Source organism: Seriola aureovittata, chromosome 9, assembly GCF_021018895.1.
Source record: "Seriola aureovittata isolate HTS-2021-v1 ecotype China chromosome 9, ASM2101889v1, whole genome shotgun sequence".
In the NCBI taxonomy this organism is placed as follows: domain Eukaryota; kingdom Metazoa; phylum Chordata; class Actinopteri; order Carangiformes; family Carangidae; genus Seriola; species Seriola aureovittata.
The window spans coordinates 14,095,121-14,119,230 of record NC_079372.1 but is presented as its reverse complement, the minus strand read 5'-3'; the positions used below and the strand labels follow the sequence as shown (position 1 = coordinate 14,119,230).

At 39.9% G+C, this 24,110-nt stretch overlaps 2 protein-coding genes and 1 long non-coding RNA gene across 4 annotated transcripts; 2 read left to right on the top strand and 1 right to left on the bottom strand.

The window, feature by feature from the left end:
• Positions 1-1,825: 1,825 nt before the first annotated feature.
• On the bottom strand, positions 1,826-15,398 carry LOC130174323 (uncharacterized). Its single transcript, XR_008828575.1, has 4 exons — positions 15,251-15,398; positions 14,607-14,688; positions 13,798-13,861; positions 1,826-2,366 (listed from the first exon to the last, which is right to left on the bottom strand). It is a non-coding gene; the product is annotated as an uncharacterized LOC130174323 (long non-coding RNA).
• Positions 2,252-11,792, top strand: opn7d (opsin 7, group member d). Of its 2 annotated transcripts, none has more exons than XM_056384043.1 (6): positions 2,252-2,373; positions 8,185-8,275; positions 8,399-8,561; positions 8,993-9,120; positions 9,280-9,614; positions 9,943-11,792. In XM_056384043.1, exons 2-6 carry the CDS (start codon positions 8,185-8,187, stop codon positions 10,423-10,425), a joined length of 1,200 nt encoding a protein of 399 aa, XP_056240018.1. In that variant the 5' UTR covers positions 2,252-2,373; the 3' UTR covers positions 10,426-11,792. The 2 variants fall into 2 exon arrangements, with proteins under 2 accessions (XP_056240018.1, XP_056240017.1); XM_056384042.1 differs by lacking the exon at positions 2,252-2,373 and adding an exon at positions 7,357-7,439.
• Positions 15,399-15,557: 159 nt separating the features above from the next.
• Positions 15,558-24,061, top strand: rad21l1 (RAD21 cohesin complex component like 1). Its single transcript, XM_056385242.1, has 13 exons — positions 15,558-15,830; positions 15,914-16,043; positions 17,217-17,316; positions 17,661-17,764; positions 18,370-18,477; positions 19,943-20,026; positions 20,300-20,407; positions 20,674-20,903; positions 21,004-21,085; positions 21,221-21,354; positions 21,460-21,570; positions 21,814-21,888; positions 22,142-24,061. The coding sequence occupies exons 1-13, from the start codon at positions 15,684-15,686 to the stop codon at positions 22,325-22,327; spliced, it is 1,599 nt and encodes a 532-aa protein (XP_056241217.1). The 5' UTR covers positions 15,558-15,683; the 3' UTR covers positions 22,328-24,061.
• The last annotated feature ends 49 nt before the right edge of the window (positions 24,062-24,110 follow it).

The window sequence follows — 24,110 nt, the reverse complement described above, 5'->3', positions numbered from 1 at the left end:
AAAAAACAGCATAAATACAAACAAGATGTGACCAAAGATGCATTTAGAATTGTTTGTGTCCAATATTCACTCTTGTTTCTCCACTAACTGCTACAAGAAAAGCAATTCATGGCAATTAGCCACTATGTTCACCTGCTAGCCGCTAACTGCGTCTGTCTGCTGTGTGGTTCTGACCAGGGAGCGTACAGTGAGTTTTCAGAGCTTTTTCCACTAAAAACAGCTGTGAACCAAAACAATAAAGTTGTGTGGTCCGACAGTTAAACAATGAGCTGAAAATCACTATAATTCTTTGCATGTTCATCACTACAAGCAACCCCTTTCACATGGTCAGTGTTTTTATATTGTCATATAAAACCGGATGATGGGAATATCTGAAAAGTCAAAGGATCACCAGAGTTATTACAATTCATCCTGATGGGGCACATGAATGTTTGTACAAAATGTCATGGCAATCACCCCAGTAGTTGTTGAGAAATTGGGTGGCAAATACAGGAGAAGTCGGGGGATCATCAAAGCCATTGAGATACATGGGCACCTTGTTTATAAGTAACACAAAACGTTGCCCTGCTGCAGCTGGAGGAAAAGCCACTAGGATCAGCAAAGTCAGTCGGATTCATCTCTGGACCTTGAACGTCAGGGCCATGAATGTCATGGCCAATAGCTGAGACATTTCAGCCTGGACAAAAATGGTGGAGCGACCAACTTATAGACATCCACCATGTCTTTATGATCTGATGGAAAGCGATTATTCTCATGTTCAAATGATCTCTCATAATTTGCCCTCGTTCTGATCATTTCCTGCCTACTGTCATCTCTAATAAGCCACTGAAGGGACTTCATCCTACAAGCGGACCACAGGCTGTGACACTAAGTCCATAAACGTGTCAGAGCGAGAGGGCTGAGAAGGACCAGGACCCTGCACCGAGGTATAAATATGACAGTGCTGCTCTTTACAGCTTTCTGGCAGCCCTGCAGCCCCGGCGCGAGCCCCAGCGAGTGAGCCCATGCTCCCTTAAGCAGCTTTCCATGACTGTCAGTCAGAGAGCAGCACTGCTGAGAGCAAACTGCATGGGTGGGTATGAAGAAGTAGGATGACACAGTGCTTCAGGTGCAGTTCAAATGCTCCCTCTCAGGACTGCATTTACTGTGCGACAGAGGATGACACTTTTTATTTTCTAAAGTGGCTGTTCGCATTCATTTTGCACCGCTGAACTAAGTAGCATCACTTTACAAATCTCACTCCAGTCACAAATTATGCATCAAACATTTTGTAATTCTCATTATCTCCTAACAGTAGCATTCACTCAGGACAATCATCAACTGTTTCTTCGTTTCTTCATCGTGAACTAGGACCATGATGAATGATGGGCATAAGCAGTGTAATATCCTATTGACATAATAAGAAACTGCAATCATGATTTTTCTCACTTTGAGTTTCATCTTAAATTACCACTTCAGAGGCACATCCTGCAATATTAATACCCCCATTAAAATCATATTCTACTTTGTATTCAAAGAGAAATATTCTTCAGATGTTAAATAGGATCAAAATTCACCTTGACATTCCTGCATCCATAAACCAACAGCCAGTTTTCCCTCCTCCAGGTTCTGACTACCACCTTTACAGTCACTGATCAAGTGATCTGTATATGCACACACAGCAAGTACAAAGTATACACATGCACCGTTGCTCATAGGTGCGGAAATGAGCGGCTGTGTATGAGTAAACTGTGGAAACCCATCTTACATGCGTGATTCACATAGATGATGTGAATGTGAATGAATAACGCAAAGTGTAGAAACAAATCAAAGTGTAGGGGATAAGTACAGCAGGAACGTAGCGAGTTAGGACGAATAGAGGAAATGGGGTGGGGAGTGGTACTTTGAGTCATCAGTGACACTCAGAGTATTATACTGATCCCTCTCCCTCTCTCTCTCTCTCGGTCTCTCTCTCTTTCTCTCTGGCTGGCCTGCCGTCACTGTGGGCTTTTCGTTCTACATCAGTGTGGCTCAGTGCATCTCCACAATTATGACGAGTGCATATGCCGTGTGAGAGAGCGAGACTGTGTCCACCTGGCCGGACGTGTGTAAGAGTGTGTGTGTGTGTGTGTGTGTGTGTGTGTGTGTGTGTGTGTGTCTCACTGAAGAGGAGGAGGATACCTGAACTGTACTCTTCAGTGTGAGCCAGAAGCAGGTCCAGCGCTCCCCCCCCCCTCTCGCTCTCTCTCTCTCTCGCTCTCTCGCTCTCTCTCTCTCTCTCTCCCCCGTCTCTGTCCCCTCTCTCGGTGACTGGCCGAGCTCCTCTCCTCTGTGTCCTGCTCTCCACCTGGCCTCCATGTGTTTAACTGAGGACAAGCCATTCCTTTCTGGAAGGTAAGCAGCACAGCAGAGGGAAAGAAATTAGACAATAACAAACAGGGGGATCATTGATGATGAAGCAGGTTTTTGATCTTCCACGTTTTAGTGATGTTGTTTTCGATGGTTGCTAGCTATGGGTAATCAGACAAAGAAGCTGACATGACTGAAAAAAATTTGATTCTCTCATTTCACTTTCTATGCAAAGGTTTGGTAGTTTATGCTGACTTGCAGTGGTTATCTTACAATTCTCCCTATGAAATGATAAAACGTGGTCGTGTTAAAACGGTATTCACTGAAGGACATTCAGTCAAGGTTCAAATACTGTCTCAAAGAAGTGAAAACGGATTGTGCAGGCTGTTAAGGCTGATGAGATGAAGGCACAGACATCACAGCCAACTTGTGGGATATCCGGCAGGATTAGTGACGAGATCACTAATGATCTGTCTCTGCTTTCCTTTATCTTTTAGTCAAAGTTGAAGTTGTCAAAATGCTGATTGTTTTCAAGACAGACTGTCGACCTTCTCTCCGGCTGCTTGCCACATATTGTTTTTCAGGGCATGCATGTCTGCATGCATGAAGTGCCTATTGTTGTTGCCTGCACAGAAGTGTATGTGAGTGACAATTCATTTGTATGTGTGTTCGCACTCTCGCCTCCCAACAGAAAACCTATATATTTTGACAATGGCCAATTATAATGTCTTTCTTTTGCATACAATATGATTTAACAGGGTGAACGACCTTCAACTGAAGATTAGAGTCAAAGGCAAATAATATATGAAAACATATGACCCACCACTGAGACGGAAATATTTGCTTTCCCATACTCAATCAGACTGTGGTTATGTAATATGTTTGTGTCATGAAGAGGAAGCAGTCATGCTGGAGTGATGATGACAGGACTTACTAGGTTGGCAGAATTGTACTTATGTATTTATTTTGCATTCTTTGTGGCTGTTGTCCTTCCCACAGGCATGGAGATCAGAGACTCAGAGACAATGAAAGAAACAACGTTTTTAAACTAGATTAACATCAGGGATACTTTATAGCATCTTATAGAAAGAATTCTGATGAGCATCCCATATGAAAAGTAATCCAGTTTTAAGCCCACATCGAATGACCAATGTTTGTGTTGTTTGCATTAGACCCTGCATGATAAATTGTTTCTGTACCAATCAGATGCATAAGAATCTCTGATACCACATCTTTGTCACCACTGTCCAATGACTGAATCCTCCGGTCTTCCTTTCCATTGCTCCTATCACACTGGCTATCACACTGGCTCTGCAATTACATATAGATTTGAATCCTCCTCTTTAATTTAAAGTTGATATTGTAAGTTGTTTAATTTTAGGAAATTGTCAAATTTGCTACATGTCAAAGCTACATGTCAAAGGATGGTGTACAAGAAAAGCAAACAAGAAAAGTGTGAGTGAACTTTTAACAGGCTGAAACAATTAAGCACAAAAATCATGTCAACATTTAAACACCTGTTCAGTCTTCAAGTGACTTCATCATTCCTCATTAATGGTCACATTGTTGTACTGCATTGCTCTGCCTCCTAAAGGCATCACGTTAGGTGCACATTGTCTCACGTGATCATTCTCCACAGTCATTACATAAGATGTGTCACAGCTTGCCCTGCAATGTTTGCAAGAGTAGCCTCTGGCCACTCTTTGTCATGCAGCTAAAACATGGTGTAAATATTGTACCGTGATGACATTCACTTCCACTGTCACTGTCAGTAACTCTGAGAGGAGGAGGCAGTTAGACACAGCAAGGGTGAACAGACACCACTTCAACCTCGCAAAAGGTCTCACAAGGACCTCAGGGGATGCGCCACACAAGCACACTGTGTGTTGTATATGTTAAGGTTTGCCTTTTAAATGCTGCACAATGCAGTGAACCACAAGCTTAATAAAATACTAATGATGCAAATATTTTGCACACAAATAATGTGGATTAGTAATGTGTTTATTTGATTAGTCAATAGAAAGAAAATGAATTGACAACTATTTTGTTAATTGTCATTTTTCAAGCAAAATTGCAAAACATTTGGAAAGTAAATGAAAGGTCTTTGGGTTTTGGGCTATTGGTTGGACAAAACAAGCAATCTGAGGATGTCAGTTTGGACTCTGGGAAAGTGAAAGAGGATTTTTTCAGATTTTCTAGCATTTTATGGACTAAATGAATAATTGATTAATAGTGATTTTTTTTTGAAGAGTTAGTCAAAAGTAAGCTTCATGATGCAAACACAGAGATCAGTAAACAAGTAAACACCATTAAAGGTCACTGCAACATCATAATGTTGCAATAGGTAGCTGGAAAGTTTTTCTTATAACATTCATTTACCAAGAGTATAAATAATTTTAAAAGAAATCCAATATTGCGTTAAAATTAACAAATGAAAGTAGTGAAGTAAATAAACTAAAGACCATCTTGCAACAACATTATTACATGAGTACTCGCAGGTTGGCCCACACAGGTACCTTGCAGTTTTCACACTATCACAGCGAGAAAATCTGTCCACAGACAGACAGATGAACTCCTGCCAAAGTGTCCTGCTCAAAACTGCCTCTGTGGTACTTCCCGCTACAGTAGGTGTCTCCAGGAACACATTTTGGCATGTTCTCTCTCACACACACACACTCTCACACACACACTCTCACACACACACTCTCACACACACACTCTCACACACACACTCTCACACACACACACACACACACACACACACACACACACACACACACACACACCACACACACACACACACACACACACACACACACACACACACACACACACACACACACACACACCACACACACACACACACACACACACACACACCACACACACACACACACCACACACACACACACACACACACACACACACACACACACACACCACACACACACACACACACACACACACACACACACACACACACACACACACACACACACACACACACACACACACACACAGAGAGAGAGAAAACAATACCAGCAACGCTGTCACGGCTGGTTACAAGGGACAGGGCGGGCAGATCAACCCAAGCATTCAAGATACAATGCGACACTACATTCAGAAACGCACATGTTTTATGATTCATAACATCAAAGGCACAAACACTGATGTTTGATTGTGAGTGTAACATCACAAAGATGATGCACTGGAGACTGTTTCAAGATAAAATCAGAAATACCAATGACAACACTATTTCTGCATTTGATGGAGAGGTCAGATTTAAATGCAAGTCAAAGATTGAGCTATGCCACCGGCTGCCAGTCTCTGACAACCATGCAGCCGCTTTCACTTGTAATTGTCACTGCTCAAAAGCTCGTGCACGTGGTTGCGCTGCCCTTGCACTTGCACACCCTGACATGCCTGTCAGCCTTTAAATGGCTGCTTATCTCCTCTGACTACAGACATTTAATGGTTATGAGTGACAGCCCTAGTTTCAGTGGTATCACATGAAAATTTTGATGACATGCAGCAGGAATTATTTGTCATGCTGACGACAGCAGTAAACTGCATATGGATAAATTAAAATCTTCTCCTCTGTAAATTATACATTCAAAAATGTTTCCACGGCGACAGCACACTTGGGCAAATGGGTCAGAGCAGAATGCAAATGTGGATCAAAAATGAAATAATGGGCTGCATAAGCCAGGTCAGCAGGCGATATACTGTTTACCACATGCATCATCATCATCATCATCATCATCTGGAGGTCAATGTCACGGTCTCACAGGCGCCCAGTTAATCACAGCTGAACAGAGTTATTCGGTCAGGCTCAGAGAAATGATAACAGTGGTGTCACAGTTCAGCCACTCTCAAAATACTCAATCTGTCACTGCGGACCAAAGGCGCAGTTCAGCCGGTTAAACTTTCCCCAGCTCTTTGTGTCTCACTTTCACACTCACATGGCTGAGGGTGGTGTAGGTTTTGTTTCTGTGGTTACATAAACACGCTCAGACACAGAGAATGAGTTCAGCTTTGACAGAAACAGTCTGTCTGTGTTACTGTTGATGAGGTGTTCATTTGTTAAATCAAACTGTGCTGATGCATGGGATGGTATAAGTACGGGGATTGTTCAAAAATCAAGGGGAAATAGTGCTCACTCAGGCTTAGTGGAAGAGCTGGAACTTAAAGACCAGCACACTTGAGAGAGAGAAGCATCCGCACACTCAGATCTGTGCAGAAGTTGCTCTGATTAGTGCAAGCTTTAAATCTTCCAGGTGTGACAGTTCCAAGAGCTTGCATGAGATGAAACATCTTCGGCATAGATCTCTGCAGATGTATCTCTCTCGAGTTTACTTGTAGAGGATGGTTATCACCCGGGAAACAATCCAACACAAACTGAATTGTCTTGCCGTCGTGTACCCACCTGCTGTGACAGAAAAAAGGGATGATGATTTATGATTGCAGGAAGAAAGAAAGAAAGAAAGAAAGAAAGAAAGAAAGAAAGAGGTCATCATTGTGCTAATTGGTGTTTTGAGGCTGATACTAGCATTGATTTCATATCTAGTGTTAGCTTATGAAAAATAAGAGTGATACAAATGCTGTCAATAAAACATTATATTCATAATTATTTTTGCATATCTGCAAACATGCACATCAATACCGCCATGTCTGTAAAAAAAGAAAATATGTTTACTGATAACAGAGCCTGATAATCTTCACACGCTGACAGGACAGTGGAGTTCTTATATTTGAGTGGTCATAATTACTTTACTGAGTCTCCACCACTCAGACTGACTGGGCATTTCATCATTGACTGGTATGCTGACTTGCATAGTAATGAAGCCTCATTCTTTATCCTGTGTGATTGCTTAAGACCTTGAGTCAATGCTGCCTCTGCATCATCTCTGATAGCGCTCCCAAGTGTTGCTCCAGATTCATCCCTGCAGAACTCTTTCCTCCCCGATTTTATTTTTATTTTTTCATTCTTCTATCAAGCAAAGTGATGCTCAGTCGTCTTGTTTGCAGGTAGCTGGGCAAGAAGATTCTGACTCGTAACAAAGAACATGACTACTGACATGTTTCAGCTGCTGCTCAGGAGGATCTATGAGGTTAATTTATAAACTCTTTGAAATCCTTGAGCACCTGTCAGCTCTCCCTCACGGCTGAAAGATCAAACTCTTACCTACGCTCATTATGTGTCTATCCTATCACTCCATGTGTTTGTATTTGCGCTTGTGCATGGTTGCATCATGTGTAAACACGCCTCAGCCGGGGACAAAACTTGCAATTTCACTATCCTTTGATCCGGCAAATTTGAGTGTGTGTTATCTTAAACGTAATTGTTTTGGTCTGTGGTTCCTAATCTCTCATCTCATACTCCTGTTGTAAATCCTGAAAGGCACAGTCTCTCAAATTCTTTCCATCTGTCAATCCTGCTTTGCTTTGTATATTTCAATTTAATATGAATTGTCCTCATCTTTTGCTAAGGATTATTTTTTATTTAAAACAGCTTTTTCATCTATTTTTACATCTGATCCCACGGGCTGGAAGTATTGTGCAACAAAGACAGTAAGAATGCACAGCCTGCACTTCAGACAGTAATACACATTTTAGACGCTTTAGAAACAAAACTGAGGAAATGTTTATTTGGTTTCAAATACTGAGACCAGGCACTGAGGAAATAGCTTTTGCCGCCGTAATTTAAAACTCTTTCAACATTACATTTGCTCCATCTTGAGAGTTTTCATTCAAGTTTACATCCTCATCAGTGGCGTATCGAGTGTCTGTAAATTCTTCAATCACTGCATTATTTACAATTAACTCGTGTGTGTGCTAATGTTGACCACATTTCAGATGGGAAATGATTCAGACACATCTGCTGTGTTTGCCTCCACCATCTCCAAGGAGTACGACATCCTCATGGGTTCGCTCTACGGTGTATTTTGTAAGTCTGCACGAAAAGCCGATTCCTGCTGTGTTGATCATTTGCTCACTCCATGCATGCATGTCAAATCCCCACAGGTGCACAATCTCTAGCCAAGTTCAACCTCTCTCTCTTTTTTTACAGGTGTACTGTCCCTCATGGGTAACTGCATTCTGCTACTTGTTGCATATCACAAGCGGTCGACCTTGAAGCCAGCAGAGTTCTTCATCATCAATCTCTCTATCAGTGACCTTGGGATGACGCTCTCTTTATTCCCACTGGCAATACCGTCAGCTTTTTCACACAGGTACCTCATGTTCCCCCTCTTATCTTTTTTTATTTATTTCTCAATGAACAATAATCAATAACTGCTGACAGCCATAGGCAAATATTATAGTACGAACTTAATTTATATCGTTTTTTTTTTTTTTCAAACAGAAAAGCCAAATGTTTAATTTTTCCAGCTTCTTTATTGTGAGAATTCTCCGTCTTTCTACTTTATATCATTAGTTTTTTAATCTTTTGGTTTTGGACTTGCTGGTCAGATAAAACAAGTCATCTGAGGAGGTCACCTTGGGCTTTAGGAAATTACAACAGGAATTTCATTATTTCCTGAGATCATACAGACCAAATAATTAACCACTTAATCAAGAAAATCCGCAGATTAATGAATAATGAAGCTGACCATTAGCTGCAGCCCTAGCCTCCGTCACAATTCCCCTTTCTCTGTGCATACAGGTGGCTGTTTGGAGAAATCACCTGTCAGCTCTATGCGATGTGTGGAGTACTGTTTGGTCTGTGCAGCTTGACCAACCTCACAGCCCTGTCCTTAGTCTGCTGCCTGAAAGTCTGCTTCCCCAGCCATGGTGAGGGGCTGATAAACTAAACTGTTGAGTATGTTGCTGCTGCAAACACTGCAGATTTTTATCACAAAGCTGAGCAGCATGAGGGAAATAAATAACCACTGTAACTGCAGCCCTTTTCTTTTCTTTTCTTTTTTTTTTTCCTATCTCCTGTCTGATCAGGTAACAAGTTCTCCTCGTCACACGCTCGCCTCCTGGTGGTCGGAGTGTGGTGTTACGCGTCTGTGTTTGCTGTAGGGCCCTTGGCACAGTGGGGACATTACAGCGCTGAACCTTACGGCACAGCCTGCTGCATTGACTGGCATGCACCCAACCACGAGCTTTCAGCTTTGTCTTACATTGTCTGCCTTTTCGTCTTTTGCTATGCACTGCCCTGCACCGTCATCTTCCTCTCCTACACTTTCATTCTGCTGACAGTGCGCGGGTCACGTCAGGCCGTCCAGCAGCATGTGTCACCACAGACCAAGACCACCAATGCACACGCTCTCATTGTCAAGGTCAGAGGATATCAGTGTGTCGCTTCAGCATCACTGACTTCAGGTTTTGCAGTTGGCAGGATTTGAGCAGGATATGAGACAGTGAATTATTCAAAAGGTTATAAAAATAATGAATCTTTGTAGAACCTTCTCATGCATATGTAGCTATCTGTGTGTGTGTGTGTGTGTGTGTGTGTGTGTAGAAATAATAACAGGACGATATTACAGATATTTGTATCTACACCATTTATGTTTAATACCACTGGTATGAAACTAAAGAAATCTTCTGCATGACATGTTTTTACGCTGTGTGTCCATTCATGTATTTCTTTATGTTTCTTCTCCATAGTTGTCAGTAGCAGTCTGTATAGGCTTTCTGGGTGCCTGGACACCATATGCTGCTGTGGCCATGTGGGCCGCTTTCGGGGATGCCACACGAGTTCCTCCTGCTGCCTTCGCCCTGGCTGCCGTGTTTGCCAAGTCTTCCACTATGTACAACCCCATGGTCTACCTGCTGTGTAAGCCCAACTTTCGCGAGTGTCTCTACAGAGACACGTCCATGTTACGTCAAAGGATCTACAGGGGGAGTCCACACTCAGATCCGAAAGAACGCTTCGGATCCAACTCACAGCGCCATAAGGACATGAGCATCTCCACGCGTTTCTCAAACGGACAGCAGGAGAGTTACGGGGCGTGTCTGCACTGCACTGAGAATGCAGGGCTGTGTCATGTGACACCGCCCCAAAGGACTGCCTGCGTCCTGACTGGATCAACCTACAGAGAGGTGACAGTCGGACAGCTCTCAGCCAAACCACAGGACGACTTCCTCTAGTGGCGCAACCTCCTTCTCTCATGAGGATAACAAGGCAGGAAGGTGCCCAAAAAGGGAGAGAGATTACTGTGTGTGCACAAGTTATAACAAGCGTGTGTCACCGAGACTTTATAGCGTGACAACACTTGCAAGGACCTTCAAAGGCATTCTTCCTGAAAGTCACTCAAAAGTGGCCCTGTCATTGTGAAATACCGAAGATTTCCAAAAGTCCACACTGCTCTTACTTCGTCTGAGAAGATGTGCCACAGAAATTTATACTTCTAATACTGTGACGCCTACTTCTGTGTCGGCTTGTTTCCTGTTTCATTTTACTGCACTGTAACGTCACTGGATTCTGAAGGAACAGACGAGGGCTGGCTTCAAGGTTAATTAGACAAATGTGTGAGATTTTAAAGCCGCTCATCGCCCTTTGCGTACAGCAGGAACATACTGCTTAATGTGAGGATAAACCCTGTTTGCCAGTGCAAACAAAACAAATGAAAAGACAATTATTGTGAAGGATTGTGAAGGAGATGAAGAAATTGTTTACGGTCCCTTCTGTGGACTCGCAGATTAATATGTAACCGATTAAGATGAAGTTTTATAAAGACATGTGTAACTGTTGCATGAATATGTTAAAGTGGTACTCAGCCCAAAACGATCAAGCATTTGCCTGCTGTAGGCTTGAATGTTTCTATGGATGTTTTCTCCTCGTCTCCATTAGAATCTACAGGTTTCAAGTGTTTTATAATAAAAAGACAGATTTAGTCACTTTGATGAAGGGGTCCATGCTCGACAAAGCTCCACTGTGCTACATAGCCTGTAGTTATTCTCCTACTGCAGAGAGTCAGGTAAAACCGGCAAAACCAAGTTTGCACACTGTCGGCCTTAATACTGTTAAATCTGATATGAACACTGATTTTAAAAATTGGACTACAAGTCAATTACACCTTATGTTTAGTCATTAGTTCTGACAGAAATTCAGACATTCAAAAAACCAGCCCTTTCTTTTAGCAGATTCCTTCATTCATCAGTGCCCTTAATCTTCCATGCACATTAGATTATACTGTAGATGCTCTCATGTTTGTAGTTTCTGCTAAATAATGTGCATTTACACAAAGTATTGGGTTAAAAAGTCATCAACTAAATCAGTTGATCATAATGTCGTGCATGAACAGTATGACTGACGAGTAGCTTTCCTGAAAAGTCAGAACACCCAGCACTGTACTGTATTTCATTCTGCTTTCCCTCTTTAACGTGGTTACTGTGCTATGTGGCGTCATGTATGTATATAAAGGAAAACATACTGTGTGTGTTAATATCCTTATCAAAATCCAATTCTTGTGCAGCCTTATTTACTAAAGAATAAAACATTCAGTGGAAGTTTGTTATCAGATTGATCTGAAATGCTGTCCTGTTTTCAAACTAGGAGGCCCAGTGTTTTTAAACATCACAAACGTGTCATGAAGATCAATAATACAGTAAAATATGGTTAAGGGAGAATGACTTGACTCTAGCCAATTCTAGCATAGCAGCGAAGTAAAAAGAAAACACTAAGTATTTTTTTTCCTGTGAAAATGATCCAATGATGTAAAAAAAAAAAAAAAAAACACTTCTGTGGCTCATTTCAATTTGTGAGGACGTTTTGCCTTGGGAACTGTTCATTAACTTGAGAGCCCACAAGGTTCAAATTCACTTGCAATCTCATTTTCTACAAAGGAGTGGACTGACATTATTGGCAGCACCTTGGTGCGGTGTCTGTTTAAAATTCCTGGGTTGGTGTGCAACATTTCTAAAGGCTGAAGCAGCAGCTTTAGTACTTCAGAAGACAGAGAAACTGAAAGATTAAGACCAAATACAAGTGTAATGCTTGCATTCCAACATACTCGACATTTTAGGACAAAGTGCCTCAAAAATCAACAAAAACCAAAACAACCGTGTATTTCATATTACTTCATTACTTAATTAGCTTAAATAGCTAATAAAATAGCTAATTACAAAAGACTGTCCATCCATCTAATCATTTGTCTACATAAAAAGACAAATCCCTTTTTTGGTTAAGCACTTGAAGGTGTAACCATGTCACTGACTAAAAGAAAACACATCCAAACAATTAATGAGATGTTGAAATTGATGTTTCACTTGGTAGATTGGAAGCCTATTCTGGGAGGGCACTCTTAGAGGGAAATAAAACATTTCCCACTTAATGGACTGTAATACTTCCATTTTACCGCAGCTTTTTCATATCTTTGTTTTCCAATGAGACGGCTTTTTCAGAGGAGTATCTTTGAGCACACTGACTGAAATCATGATGACAGCAAAGCTACAGCTGGGGGGGGGGGGGGGGGGTTGCCAAGCCTTTGAAGTTAATATGTATGTGCATCCAGAAAGTGCATATAAAAAGCCCATAGGATGTTGAATCTTGGAAATACAAAACATTAATATGTATATCTATATCTACTGCAGTGATTTACTTCTAACAAGGTTGAATTGAACTGAATTGAACTCCAATGCGAGCAGGGAGCCAACGTAAATATGCATGAACGATCAGCTGAAATGCAAAGTTATTTATTTTTCCCCAGTATAATTTTTTAAAAAACAGACAGTTGAAGGATAAGCTTTTCACTGGCAGCCAATATAGGGAAGCAGAGATATAGTTAGAGGAGGAATTAAAAGAAAAATAACTTATATGGCACATAACATTTAAGGAAACTGGCAGAATAATCCTGCATGGACACATATAGTAGGTGGGTATTTTTCAAAACCTACAATTCTTTGTTTCTTGAGATTCTTGATTTTGGGCTGTCTTTTTTTGTAGAGACAGACAGAACCAGATGGAGTGAGCGTTTACCCAGCACAGCACCCGAATATAAAAGAGATTCAATTAAGAGTCACATCAGAGATAATGACAGTTAGCTCACACAGCAAAAGATCCAAAATATAGTACTGCACATTCTTATCGTCATCTGGTTTTCCTCTTTACAGTCCCACTCTCACTCACCAGTCCTCTTCTCTTCCATTTCCCTAAAAACTCTGACTCTTAAACTCTGTCTCTCTTCCTCTCTGTTGAAATGCAGACTGTGACCTGCTATACCAGCTGTTCTGGCGCAGCCTCACAACCCCAGGCATGCAGTTAATACAAAACACAAATTTATTTTGGCATGTTTAATTCTCGGGTTGAGATCGGCGCCTCAATGGTGACTTGAGGACAATCTCTGTTCTCAAGTATGTGTGTGAGTGTGTGTGTGTGTGAAAGAAAGAGAGAGAGAGAGAGAGAGAGAGAGAGAGAGAGACACAGAAACAAAAAGAGAGAGACAGAAAGAAAGAGAGTGAGACAGAAAAAAAGAGGGAGAAGAGAGATTAAGGGATGAGTCTCTGTGTGTAGGCTCTTACCTCTTGGCTGAGAAGTCCACAGTCACGTCTCGGAGGTTCATCTTAACGTCACACCCAAACCCTCCTGTATTAATCAGAATGAAGCTAGTTATGATGCTGCACGGAAATAAATAATTAAACAATCCATTCATCTGTATATTGTTCCAAACTTAAAAGTCCCAAACCAGTGGTTTTGTATGCCGCATGTACTTGGAGGAGGTACCTGCTATATGGCCACTATCACTAAATATCTTTTAATTAACTATTTACCGGTATTTATCAGGCTCCTTTTGTGTCTTTTTTTGCCTCCGTTTTGAATCAGTAATGAACATAATAGTTATCTGCAGCTCTACAGCAGATGACAAACTCAGGCTCAAACATTTACCCAAGAGTAGAAACAACTCTCTGACATACGCAGTCTTAAGATTATTATAAGTAAAACTGTGGTATTGGGCTGAATTAGGGGCAGTATCTCAGTGACTGGCTCTGTGCTTATGCCCTGGTGCCCTCTAGTGCAGACAAATGGAAAAATATGAGGAAGCACTGCCAGGCAAACTAAACCAACAATTCTGGCCCCAAATTCCATTTTCATAATTTGATGGCAACCCTCCATCCAACCCTCCATCCTTGTGCAAAGACTGAGTCCAGGTAAAAGACCCCCCACCTCTCCTACATAGGAGCAAGACTCCCAGACTGAATCCACAGTCCACATAGTTATTCTCTCTTGTCCCTTTATGGTCATTTTGCATCTTTTCTGTGGCCATTGAGTGATTTTTTTGCATCTCTTTTTTTTTTTATCATTAAAAAAGCTTGAAAATAGCCCGACTTACCTCTTGTCTTTTTCTAGTGGAAGCAGCTTATAAGCAGTAGTTTGAGCACCTCCTCTCACTCTGGTGTGTATTCACAAATAGCCTGCAATACATAGACAATATTTTAAGATCAGATTCCTGAGCCTGCTGTCAGACACAAACGACCAACATCACTATTAATATTCAGAAACTGAGAAACTCAGTCAAGTCTGAACAGACATATTTTGGATTCAACGTGACGTACCCTCTCCTATATGATCATTATCTCCAGTGTTTCTCAAGTAAACGTCCATAAACCCAAATATAAATCATAGGGAAAAAAAGACGCTTCTCAAAAGTGCAGAACTTCATGTTTTATCATCGCGTTTTTAACTTTTTTTGTGTATCAAAGTAATTAATTGTCAGAACATCCAATGGTACAGAGCAAAGAAAAACTGTTTATAGCGAATTCGGCGTCGTCAAATTTCCAAATGCAAACAAATACATACTATAAAGTCAATAGTTTAATATGAAAACAAGCAACAACAACAATAAATGGGGCTCAACTCATACAGCTAACTCACTGAATCCATGGCAACGTTCAACTAACCCCTTTTTTGTAAAAGTTAATACATGTTCATGTGTGAGGACCTTCGACGTTTAATGTGACATTGTTAAACACTTACACGTTCAGACTAATACCAAAGCTCCGCTGGGCGGGTTTTTGACGCTCCGTTGCTCCTCGCGGTGATTTGCACGTTCCTTACATCCAAACGCGGTACTTTCAAATTTAAGGTAGGTTGTGTAGCTGATATCTAGCTAGCTTAATAATTGCATAACTTCCACAGAAATTAATTAAAATAAGCTTTGTATGTTTCTACATAAATTGTGAGATGTATTAAAAGATGTGACGCCGCCATGACGTTTAACTAATGTGCAATCCTAAAAACTAGCCTGTTTTAAAGTTTCCTCCTAGCGAACACGGCGCGCTAGCCGAGTTTGACCCTGGAAGTTAGCAAACTTCGAGCTTAACTTTCGGTAAAATAGCTCTGACAAAACGCCCAAATACTCTCTAATATCGGTGTTGTGTTTGTCACAGGTGACATCCAAGTTTCCAACATGTTGTTCTACACGCAACTCTTCACGTCTAAGCGGGGGCCTCTAGCCAAAATTTGGTTAGCAGCGCACTGGGAAAAAAAACTCACCAAGGCTCATGTATTTGAATGCAATTTGGAAACAACCATCAGAGACATCATTTCTCCACAGGTAAACCCTATCAAAAAGGTACACCCGGCACCGGAAGTTGTACACCAAGTGTGCTGTCTAAGATGTATGTCTGATCTTTGCAGATGAAAATCGGTTTGCGTACATCCGGTCATCTGCTCCTCGGTGTGGTCAGGATCTACTCCAGAAAAGCAAAGTATCTCCTGGCAGACTGCAACGATGCCCTGGTTAAGATTAAATTGTCATTCAGGCCAGGTATCACATCATGTTTGTTTTGTAAACAGTTATTTAAATAGCTCTGACAAACACAGGCACCACAGGGTTTGAAAGCCTGTGGTTACATTGGACTGGCTGAAATGTTAATTATGGCTGTGCAAAGGAAGGGAAGTGACAACTATGGCCAAGGGATGCATTTATTGAATGGAAAAAAGATAACATTTCAAAATACAAACTGCTTAATGTGCAATTTTAACCAGTCTCTGTTTTTGTATGTGTATTTCGAGTGTGTATGTGATAGCTCCTCTTGAATGAATGAGGCTAAAACCTGTACTGTGAAAAAGCGGACTGCGGTTTAACACTGCAGAAATTTGGCTTTTTTTTTGCAATCAGACTGTAAGGATAGGATGATTGTGCAGAAACTGAGTCATTGTCACAGTTTCTATGCACAGATATACAGAGCTTCCCATTTTTTAGGTACACTGACAGGTGTTTCTATTCTTTTGTCCAATTCATATTAATGAGAGTGGCCCAAATAACAGAATATAACAAAATTCAATACTGTGCAACAGCAGTCCAAACTATATTCTCCAAAATGATCATAAAGTTTCAACAAAAACTGAACATTATAACCTTCAGGAAGGAAGATTTATTACAGGCCTGTTGTGTTAGACCGCACTAGTTGTAGCTAAGTGTACCTAATATGCCGACAACTTAGTGTAAAAACTGGTTGGTAACTTTACTTAAGGCCAACCACCAGAGGGTGACATACACATAATTACTTAACCAACATATTTTGGAAAGCAACGTGCTCACTGCATCTTGAATGTTAAATGCATTGATGGACTCTCAAATGTACAATATCACACAGAACAAACAGTCCCACAGGACAGACACAGAATGCATTCAGACATTTCTGTAGCTAAAAAAATATTCTAACACACTTCCAACAAAGAAGTTAGCATCTCCAAATTCAATACAATATAATATAATTTATAGATATACTACAATAGCTCAGCTGACAAATATGCATGTGTAAGATCCTTAAGATGTCTATAAATTCAGATGTCTACTCAACATGAGCTTTTTAATACCTGTAAAAGCAACAGTACACTGCCTATATATATTTTTTCTTTTGCCAGTTCCAAAGAAATATCTCTCTTCAGAGTAGTGCATGTTTATATTCGCCTTGTTTTTCTCTCACCCCACCAGGTCAGACAGATATGCCTGAGGAGGGACTCGAGGCAACAGTAAAAGCAATTACCTTGGTCGAGGATTTCACTGCTTTCGATGCCCATCTGCCGCCCCTTGGGTACTGTTATCTCCTATTCTCCATTACATCCTAACCTGTTGTTCATGTACTGCAGTTTTCAAGTTATGTTGCAGTTTAAAAGGCACAACCAGGTTTATTCACAAACGCAAGTGAAACTTTTCTGTCACAAATGGAAAATCATCAATTTCTATATTTCTCAAATGCTCATAATTGAAACTGTTTTCCTACAAACATTTCAAATCAAGCTGTGATTTTGTGTTTTGAATTCTGGAAGAAGGACTAACCTGTTCATTTACATGAGGTTCACTGATTGTTTCTTTAATACTAATTGATAAATATTCTGTCTGTGGCCACACTGTGTTGTCTTGATACTGGGACACCAGTAACATAGATGTGGTGGACCACTTTTCATTGAACCAGAGTCGATCAGAGGAAATCACTTTGAAAGAGGATTTTGGAAGTGACTTTCTGAACTTGGCAGACATCGGTAAGAACCTGCTCTCTGATGTGTTATTTTGATTTTGTTAATGCAGAACCTTTTGGTATATTCAGCATAATTTTATTGCTGCATTAAGCTTTTCTATAATAATCAAATTTAAAAGATGTAATAAATCTGATTATATTTTTCATGCTACCAACAATGAACTAATCCTTCTACATATTCTCTTCTGTATTTTCATTCTTCTGTGCTCCACTGTTGTCCAAAAACTACTAAAAACATACCACAGCATACCAAATATGCTATATACTACTGATTGAATAACGTTAATTCAGAAATAAAGTCCCCAGATTTTTTTTTATTAGTAATGTACAGTTTTGTAAAACAGTTTCGTAATGAAAGCATATTTTTGTGAACCTTTTTCAAAGATTTGTGTCGGCAACAAGAATGAACGTTGGGGCTGTGTGCCTTAGGACACAGTCAGATTGTCTTGAGAGACAAACTAACACATTGTTGGTTCTAGTCTTTTCACAGGATTTGTTGACAGTAACAAAAATGTGTATCATCACCCTTCTTCTCTAAAGCTGGATTTATGTGCAGAACTGGAATTTGATATGAGCAACTTTTTCCCTCCTGTTTGTTCTGATGAGTAGGAGCAGAGTCCCAGAGCCACCAGAATGCAATGCTGGATGTGAGCTTCCATAGCTTGGCTCAACATGGAGACACTTTTGGAGATGAAGATAAAGTATTCGACTTACTTGGTAGTTATTGTAAATCAGTTTTTGCCATATTTTAAAAAATATAATACTTGTGTCTTTGACTTATTTACTGTTGTTGATAGTGGCTTCAGCAACATTTTTGGCAAACCAGGCAAGTACCAGTTACCAATTAACAGACTGTAATATACTTTATCTTGTGACATTAAATATGTAGTAGCAAATTTCTTTTAACCACTTGGGGGCAGCAGAAATAAGTTGTGAATACAACATTGACATACCATCATATTTTAAGTTGATATTATGAGTTGTAAGCGAACACTTGCACTTAATATTCAATATCAAGGGAAATCTATGGTTCCTTTAGTTGCTAAGTGCTCCACTATGTTCACCAGCTAGTTGCTAACTCTGAAAGTGATGCTATAAGAGCAGTGAGAGTGAACCAAAACGGTTAAGTTGCAGCCTGACAGCTAAACTTTGAGCTGAAAATCACTACCAAGCTCTGTAAAGCCGATCAGAGCTGCAAATTTGGGTAATCAATCTACGAACAAACCCATTCATATTGTCAAATAGTTTGGACATTGTCAAGTCAAATTTTACTTACACAGCTCAATATAACAAATCACAAATTCTTCTCAGGGGCTTCACAACCTGTACACCTCCTTTAATGGGGGAAAAAGAAAATTAAGACATTGTTATTGTAAAAAAAATATCACTTATATAGAGATACCTTGAAGGAAACAACTTGAGTAAATGCATCCCAATTCAGGGGCTGGATCTTCCAAAATCAGCACCTGCTGTCCAATGATGTCATAAAATATGACATAATTAATTAAGTGATAGAATTTTTCATAGTTTGTTGTTGTTGTTGTTATATAATGGACCATAAGACATTAAGAGAAAATCAAAAGGTACATGGATATAGTTACCATTAGTCTGATACTATTTGCCAGACATTTATTATGTGTTTCAGTGAAATGTCACAACTCAAAGTGTAAACTCATACGAGGGTGTCATGGACTTGCCCCAGTTTCCCAGTGATGTTTGCACTTTGTCATCAGTTTAAGAGCAATGTCCTGGTCATAAACTGTGAAATATTTGACTTCACAAGTTGACAGGGATTGCCCAAGTGCACCATTAGGTTTGGTCTCTGTGAGGCTAATAGCTTGTCTCATTTGGGGAGGAAGCACAGATTCAGCCTGGCCTTCAGGTTCTCTGATGGGGTGTATCCTTTCAAGGACCCAGCCTCTGAACCGGGATGCAAAGAAATAAATAGCTTCACTGTTAATCAGTTTTTGATAACCTTTCAGTGATAACCCAATAGAAAAAAAGATTCTCTCTGCATTCATTCATCATTGTTGTCGCTTTGTGGCAAGGAAATCCCACATCTGCTACAAATTACAATAAAACAATCGAAATCTTTGCCCATCAAAAAAAGTTCAGTCATTATTTGTGCCAATTCTCTTGCTGCTTGAGTGACCAATTCTTGTTATTTTTACTGACCCTATAGACTTTCTGACAAACTCCAGTGATAAGGCTGAGTCCACCAACTTCATCACAGAAGATCCAGAGAATCCAGATAATTATCAACAAGGTGATAATACACCAGGATAAACACCTTATCATTATTTACATCATGTGTTCACTTTCCACTAACAATGTAAAGCACTTCCATTTGAATAGTTGCTTTATAGTAGTTGAATGCCTGTATTTTGTACTTTCCACTTGGGTTATTTGTACGGATAATGGTTTTGGTTGATGGCACAGCAGCACCACTGGATAGTGTTGTCATCAAGTGAGTAAGTTTGCATTCAAAGATTTTTTTAAACTCAGAATTGATTCTATTTTTTTTTTTTTTTTTATACAGATGCTCACAGAAGACATTCAGTGGATGTAGAGACCCCTACAGTGAACGAGACCACCTTGCTTGCTGATGAGGAGGAAGCCTTTGCCCTTGAGCCTGTGGCCATCACTCGTAGGCGCAACTAACACCTGTCAAACTGTGGTCCTTTAACTCTCAAATGCATATTATAAAAACAGCCAGTTATTCAAGCACTATCAGAAATGCTGGCGTCAACCCTCTGAAACTACACACATTCACAATGCTTACAAATCTAAACATTGTTAGTCGAACCAAAAAACTTATAACAGTTTATCCAGCGTCCATTCTGTGCCACATGTAAACTGTTTGTACTTAAAGTAAAACCAGCACTCCTTTGACCTTCTACCGTTTTTCTTCAGCGAACTCAGAAAAGAAGAGGGGGAAGAGGAAACGCAAGTTGATTGTGGACCAGGCTAAAGAGCTGACCAATGAATCCATCAGAAAGCAGCTTTCTGATTATTCAGACCTGGTCGCCCCTTTGGACATGGCCCCCCCGACCTTGCAGCTCATGCAGTGGAAGGAGAGCGGAGGTGCAGACAAACTTTTTGCACAGCCATGTTCCACTGTAGTAACTCCACAGATAAATGAGGTATAAAATCTCTCTGCAGTGTTGGTTTATATCGTAAAACAATTAATCTGTCTGTACTGAGTATTACATTACAGTGTTAAATCTCATTTTGCCTCTTCAGCTCTTTCCCAAGAATGTTTTCCAGGCGAAATATTTTGGTGTCACTGAGGAGGCTGAGGAGATGCGACAGGATGGACAAGAAGGTAGGAACTTATACACAGTATTCAAGCAGTGAGAGATCTATTATATAAATTATAATCTCACACTTTAGTGTGTCACTGGTGTTGTCCTCTGTTCTTTCTCCCCCTCCCTCAATCTACATCATTATGTCTGTACAGTTCAGAGGGACATGAGTGCCCTCACCACAGACATCAGTGTCGTAGATTCATCAACCAACACTGAAAAGACACACCACACTGAGCTGACAGTTCTTGATCAAATAAACAACAACCAGAATGAGAGTTACTCAGAGGTAGTATCATAGTATAATTTCTGGTGTATAGAAGATTAAATTCTCATTCATGATGCTCCTCCACATTTTTTCTTTAGTTTATAATCTGCTCTGTGTGTTTATCAGGATGGAAAGAGGTCAGGGTTCACTGATCCAGAACTCCCATCAGAAGACTCCATGTTTGTCCACCCATCTCACATGGAGCAGGAGACTCAGTCAACATCCCTCCACACTCAGGTGCTTTTGAGCACACACAGTTTCAAATGGAAACAGGGCAGGGAATTAGACTCTGTCAGACTCCACATTTCACTCGCCTTTTTCTTTGGGATGATAGTGAACTAATAATAGATGGTTATCTGTGAAAATGGCTGGTACAGTAGACAAGCGTTTGACAGATGGCGGGTGTTAATTTCACATGCTGCCTTGGAGATGTGCCGAGCATCCCTAAGTGAATTATGGTCCTCTTTTTCTAACCTGCAGTGTATGCTGGACAGCCAGGACTTTGAGGAGAGGAGGATAACCAGGCGAGCACAGAAGCTTCTGAACACTCTGAAAGTAAGAACCTAAAAATAAAATTTCACTTATTAGCATCACAATAACACTAACTACTCAATGTCACAAGTAAATTACATTAATTCAGAGCATTGCGTTTGTAATGTCTGCATGTCCATGACACAGGACTGTTGCCACAGTGGACAGGGATTTAAAGATGAGAAAGCCGGGACAGGATTAGAGATGATGCAGTGAAATTAAATTTGTGTGTGTATGTGTGTGTGTGTGTGCGTGCGTGCGTGCGTGCGTGTGTCAGAGCCAGGGCGACCGTGAACCCACATTCAGCTTGAAGGCACTCTGTGACGGGGGCAATCGCTCGCTGGCTGCAGCCACTTTCTTCTGTCTGCTTGTTTTGAAAAAACAACAAGCTCTCCACCTGCACCAGAGCTCTCCCTATGAGGACATCTTTGCCACACCAGGACCCATGTTCTACAATTGGTAAAACAGGAATTAGCTTCTTAAAATAATTGGGTTCATAAATGAGTTGCGGTCCTGGTTCTACTGGATCTGACTCACAAGAGTAGCACAGGTTAAATAAATTTTACCCTGGGAAATGTTTAAAAACTGGCTGAAAAGAAAACACTAACTTGAATATATGTCACACATGTTTGTACCAGGGTATGTGCAGGTCTTCAAAAGCACTTAATTCAGTTCCCTCAAAAGAAGGACCATAAAAGTTATTAAATAAGTCTTAAAATTCCTTTACAAAATTCATAAATATTTTATCTCAGCTTTGTTTTCTTGTTCTGTTCGCCCATCGTTTCAAAACTCAGTTATCATTTACCATCATATACAACCCAAAAAGCATCAAATCACATTTATATTTTTTACTTAGTAAAACCAGCAAACACAGATTAAATGTTTGAATTAAAAATGACAATGAATTAATTATCTCAATAGTTGTCAAAAAATTTGCTTTATTTTAATTAATTATATCATCAGGAATTATTGTTATAAACTGCAGGGAATCACTGAAAACCGTTAATCATAGCTTTATACTTTAGCCGGTATGATGGTGAAACATATATGTTATTCTATGTGGGATTAAAAAGCTTTAAATTTGGCGAAAATTTGGTGAACCTGCAAAAACCCTGTGTATTTTTGTGTGTGTCTTAAATGTTGTAAATATTCTTTGTGCTTGTTCTTGGCACTTTTCATTTGTGAGAAAGCGGAGGTTATCAATGACAAAAACATTTAATCTAAAACTCTTCAACTCAAAAATATTTTAAATGGTAATCTCAAAGATCCTATGAATGTATTTATTTTTTATATTGACAGCATGTTATGGAGCATTTCTTGAGGTGTTTTAGGTACTGTGCTTTCCTGCATATTCAGTGTTTGACACAAATTCCTCATTTATTTATACCAACTATTGTTCCTCAGAAAGTAAACTTGTATGCAAGACCTGTCATGCACCAAGTGCCACTTGAATTCCTGTTGTGTTTTGTCTGAGAGAAAAAAAGCACAATTTGGCAATTAATAATAAGTAAATGTTGAAAATAATTGCTTTATATCGGTTCATTCCTCAATACTTCCTTTTAAAGTATCTATTTAACATTTTTCTCTGTTTCAAATGAATATTCGGCATTTATATGAAACAAAAATATGGCTGAATATTTACTTTGTGTACATTGTGATGTTCTACAAACAATTTTATGTTACTGGAGTTTGGGACATGAAGCTCAATTATTATACCAGTCATTATAATTGTCTAGATGTTATGTTCAGTATTTTCTTTCTGCAGCTTAAATCTATAAAATGGAGTCATCAGTTCTATAGCAACAGATGGTGTGACTCATGTTCAATTATACAGTGATAGTACATGTGTGAAATGTATTATTTAATATTTATTAGGCTACGAATCGTCAGAATTTGAGTTTAATTCACCTTATTTTGTGCTCAATGCAGTCCTGACATCTCACATTAGAGGGCAGAAAAATAATTTTCTTTTATCACAGGTCCAGACATGACACTGAGGGACCACTAATACATACCATTTGTTTAAAGGGGCATAGGGATGACTGTAAAAGACTGGAGCTGAGTGACACACCCATTTCCCACTTGTTCTTGGAGTTCATTATGTAAGAAGTTTAGAGGATTTATTATAGAGTTTAAGCCATTCTGAAATTGTAAATATTTTGTAGGGATGTCTGCGGATGTGGGTTGTAATAAAATAAATGGATCTGTTTTTCATGTGTTTCCATCATATCATACAAACTTTGCTC

Excerpts from the sequence above, each read along its gene's own strand:
- opn7d (XM_056384042.1), top strand. The coding sequence starts at position 7,395 with ATGACTACTGACATGTTTCAGCTGCTGCTCAGGAGGATCTATGAG. Across the intron at positions 8,276-8,398 it reads TTCGCTCTACGGTGTATTTT|GTGTACTGTCCCTCATGGGT; the intron begins GTAAGTCTGCAC and ends CTTTTTTTACAG. Across the intron at positions 9,121-9,279 it reads AGTCTGCTTCCCCAGCCATG|GTAACAAGTTCTCCTCGTCA; the intron begins GTGAGGGGCTGA and ends CTGTCTGATCAG.
- rad21l1 (XM_056385242.1), top strand. The coding sequence starts at position 15,684 with ATGTTGTTCTACACGCAACTCTTCACGTCTAAGCGGGGGCCTCTAGCC. Across the intron at positions 16,044-17,216 it reads TAAATTGTCATTCAGGCCAG|GTCAGACAGATATGCCTGAG; the intron begins GTATCACATCAT and ends TCACCCCACCAG. Across the intron at positions 20,408-20,673 it reads TGAGCCTGTGGCCATCACTC|CGAACTCAGAAAAGAAGAGG; the intron begins GTAGGCGCAACT and ends GTTTTTCTTCAG.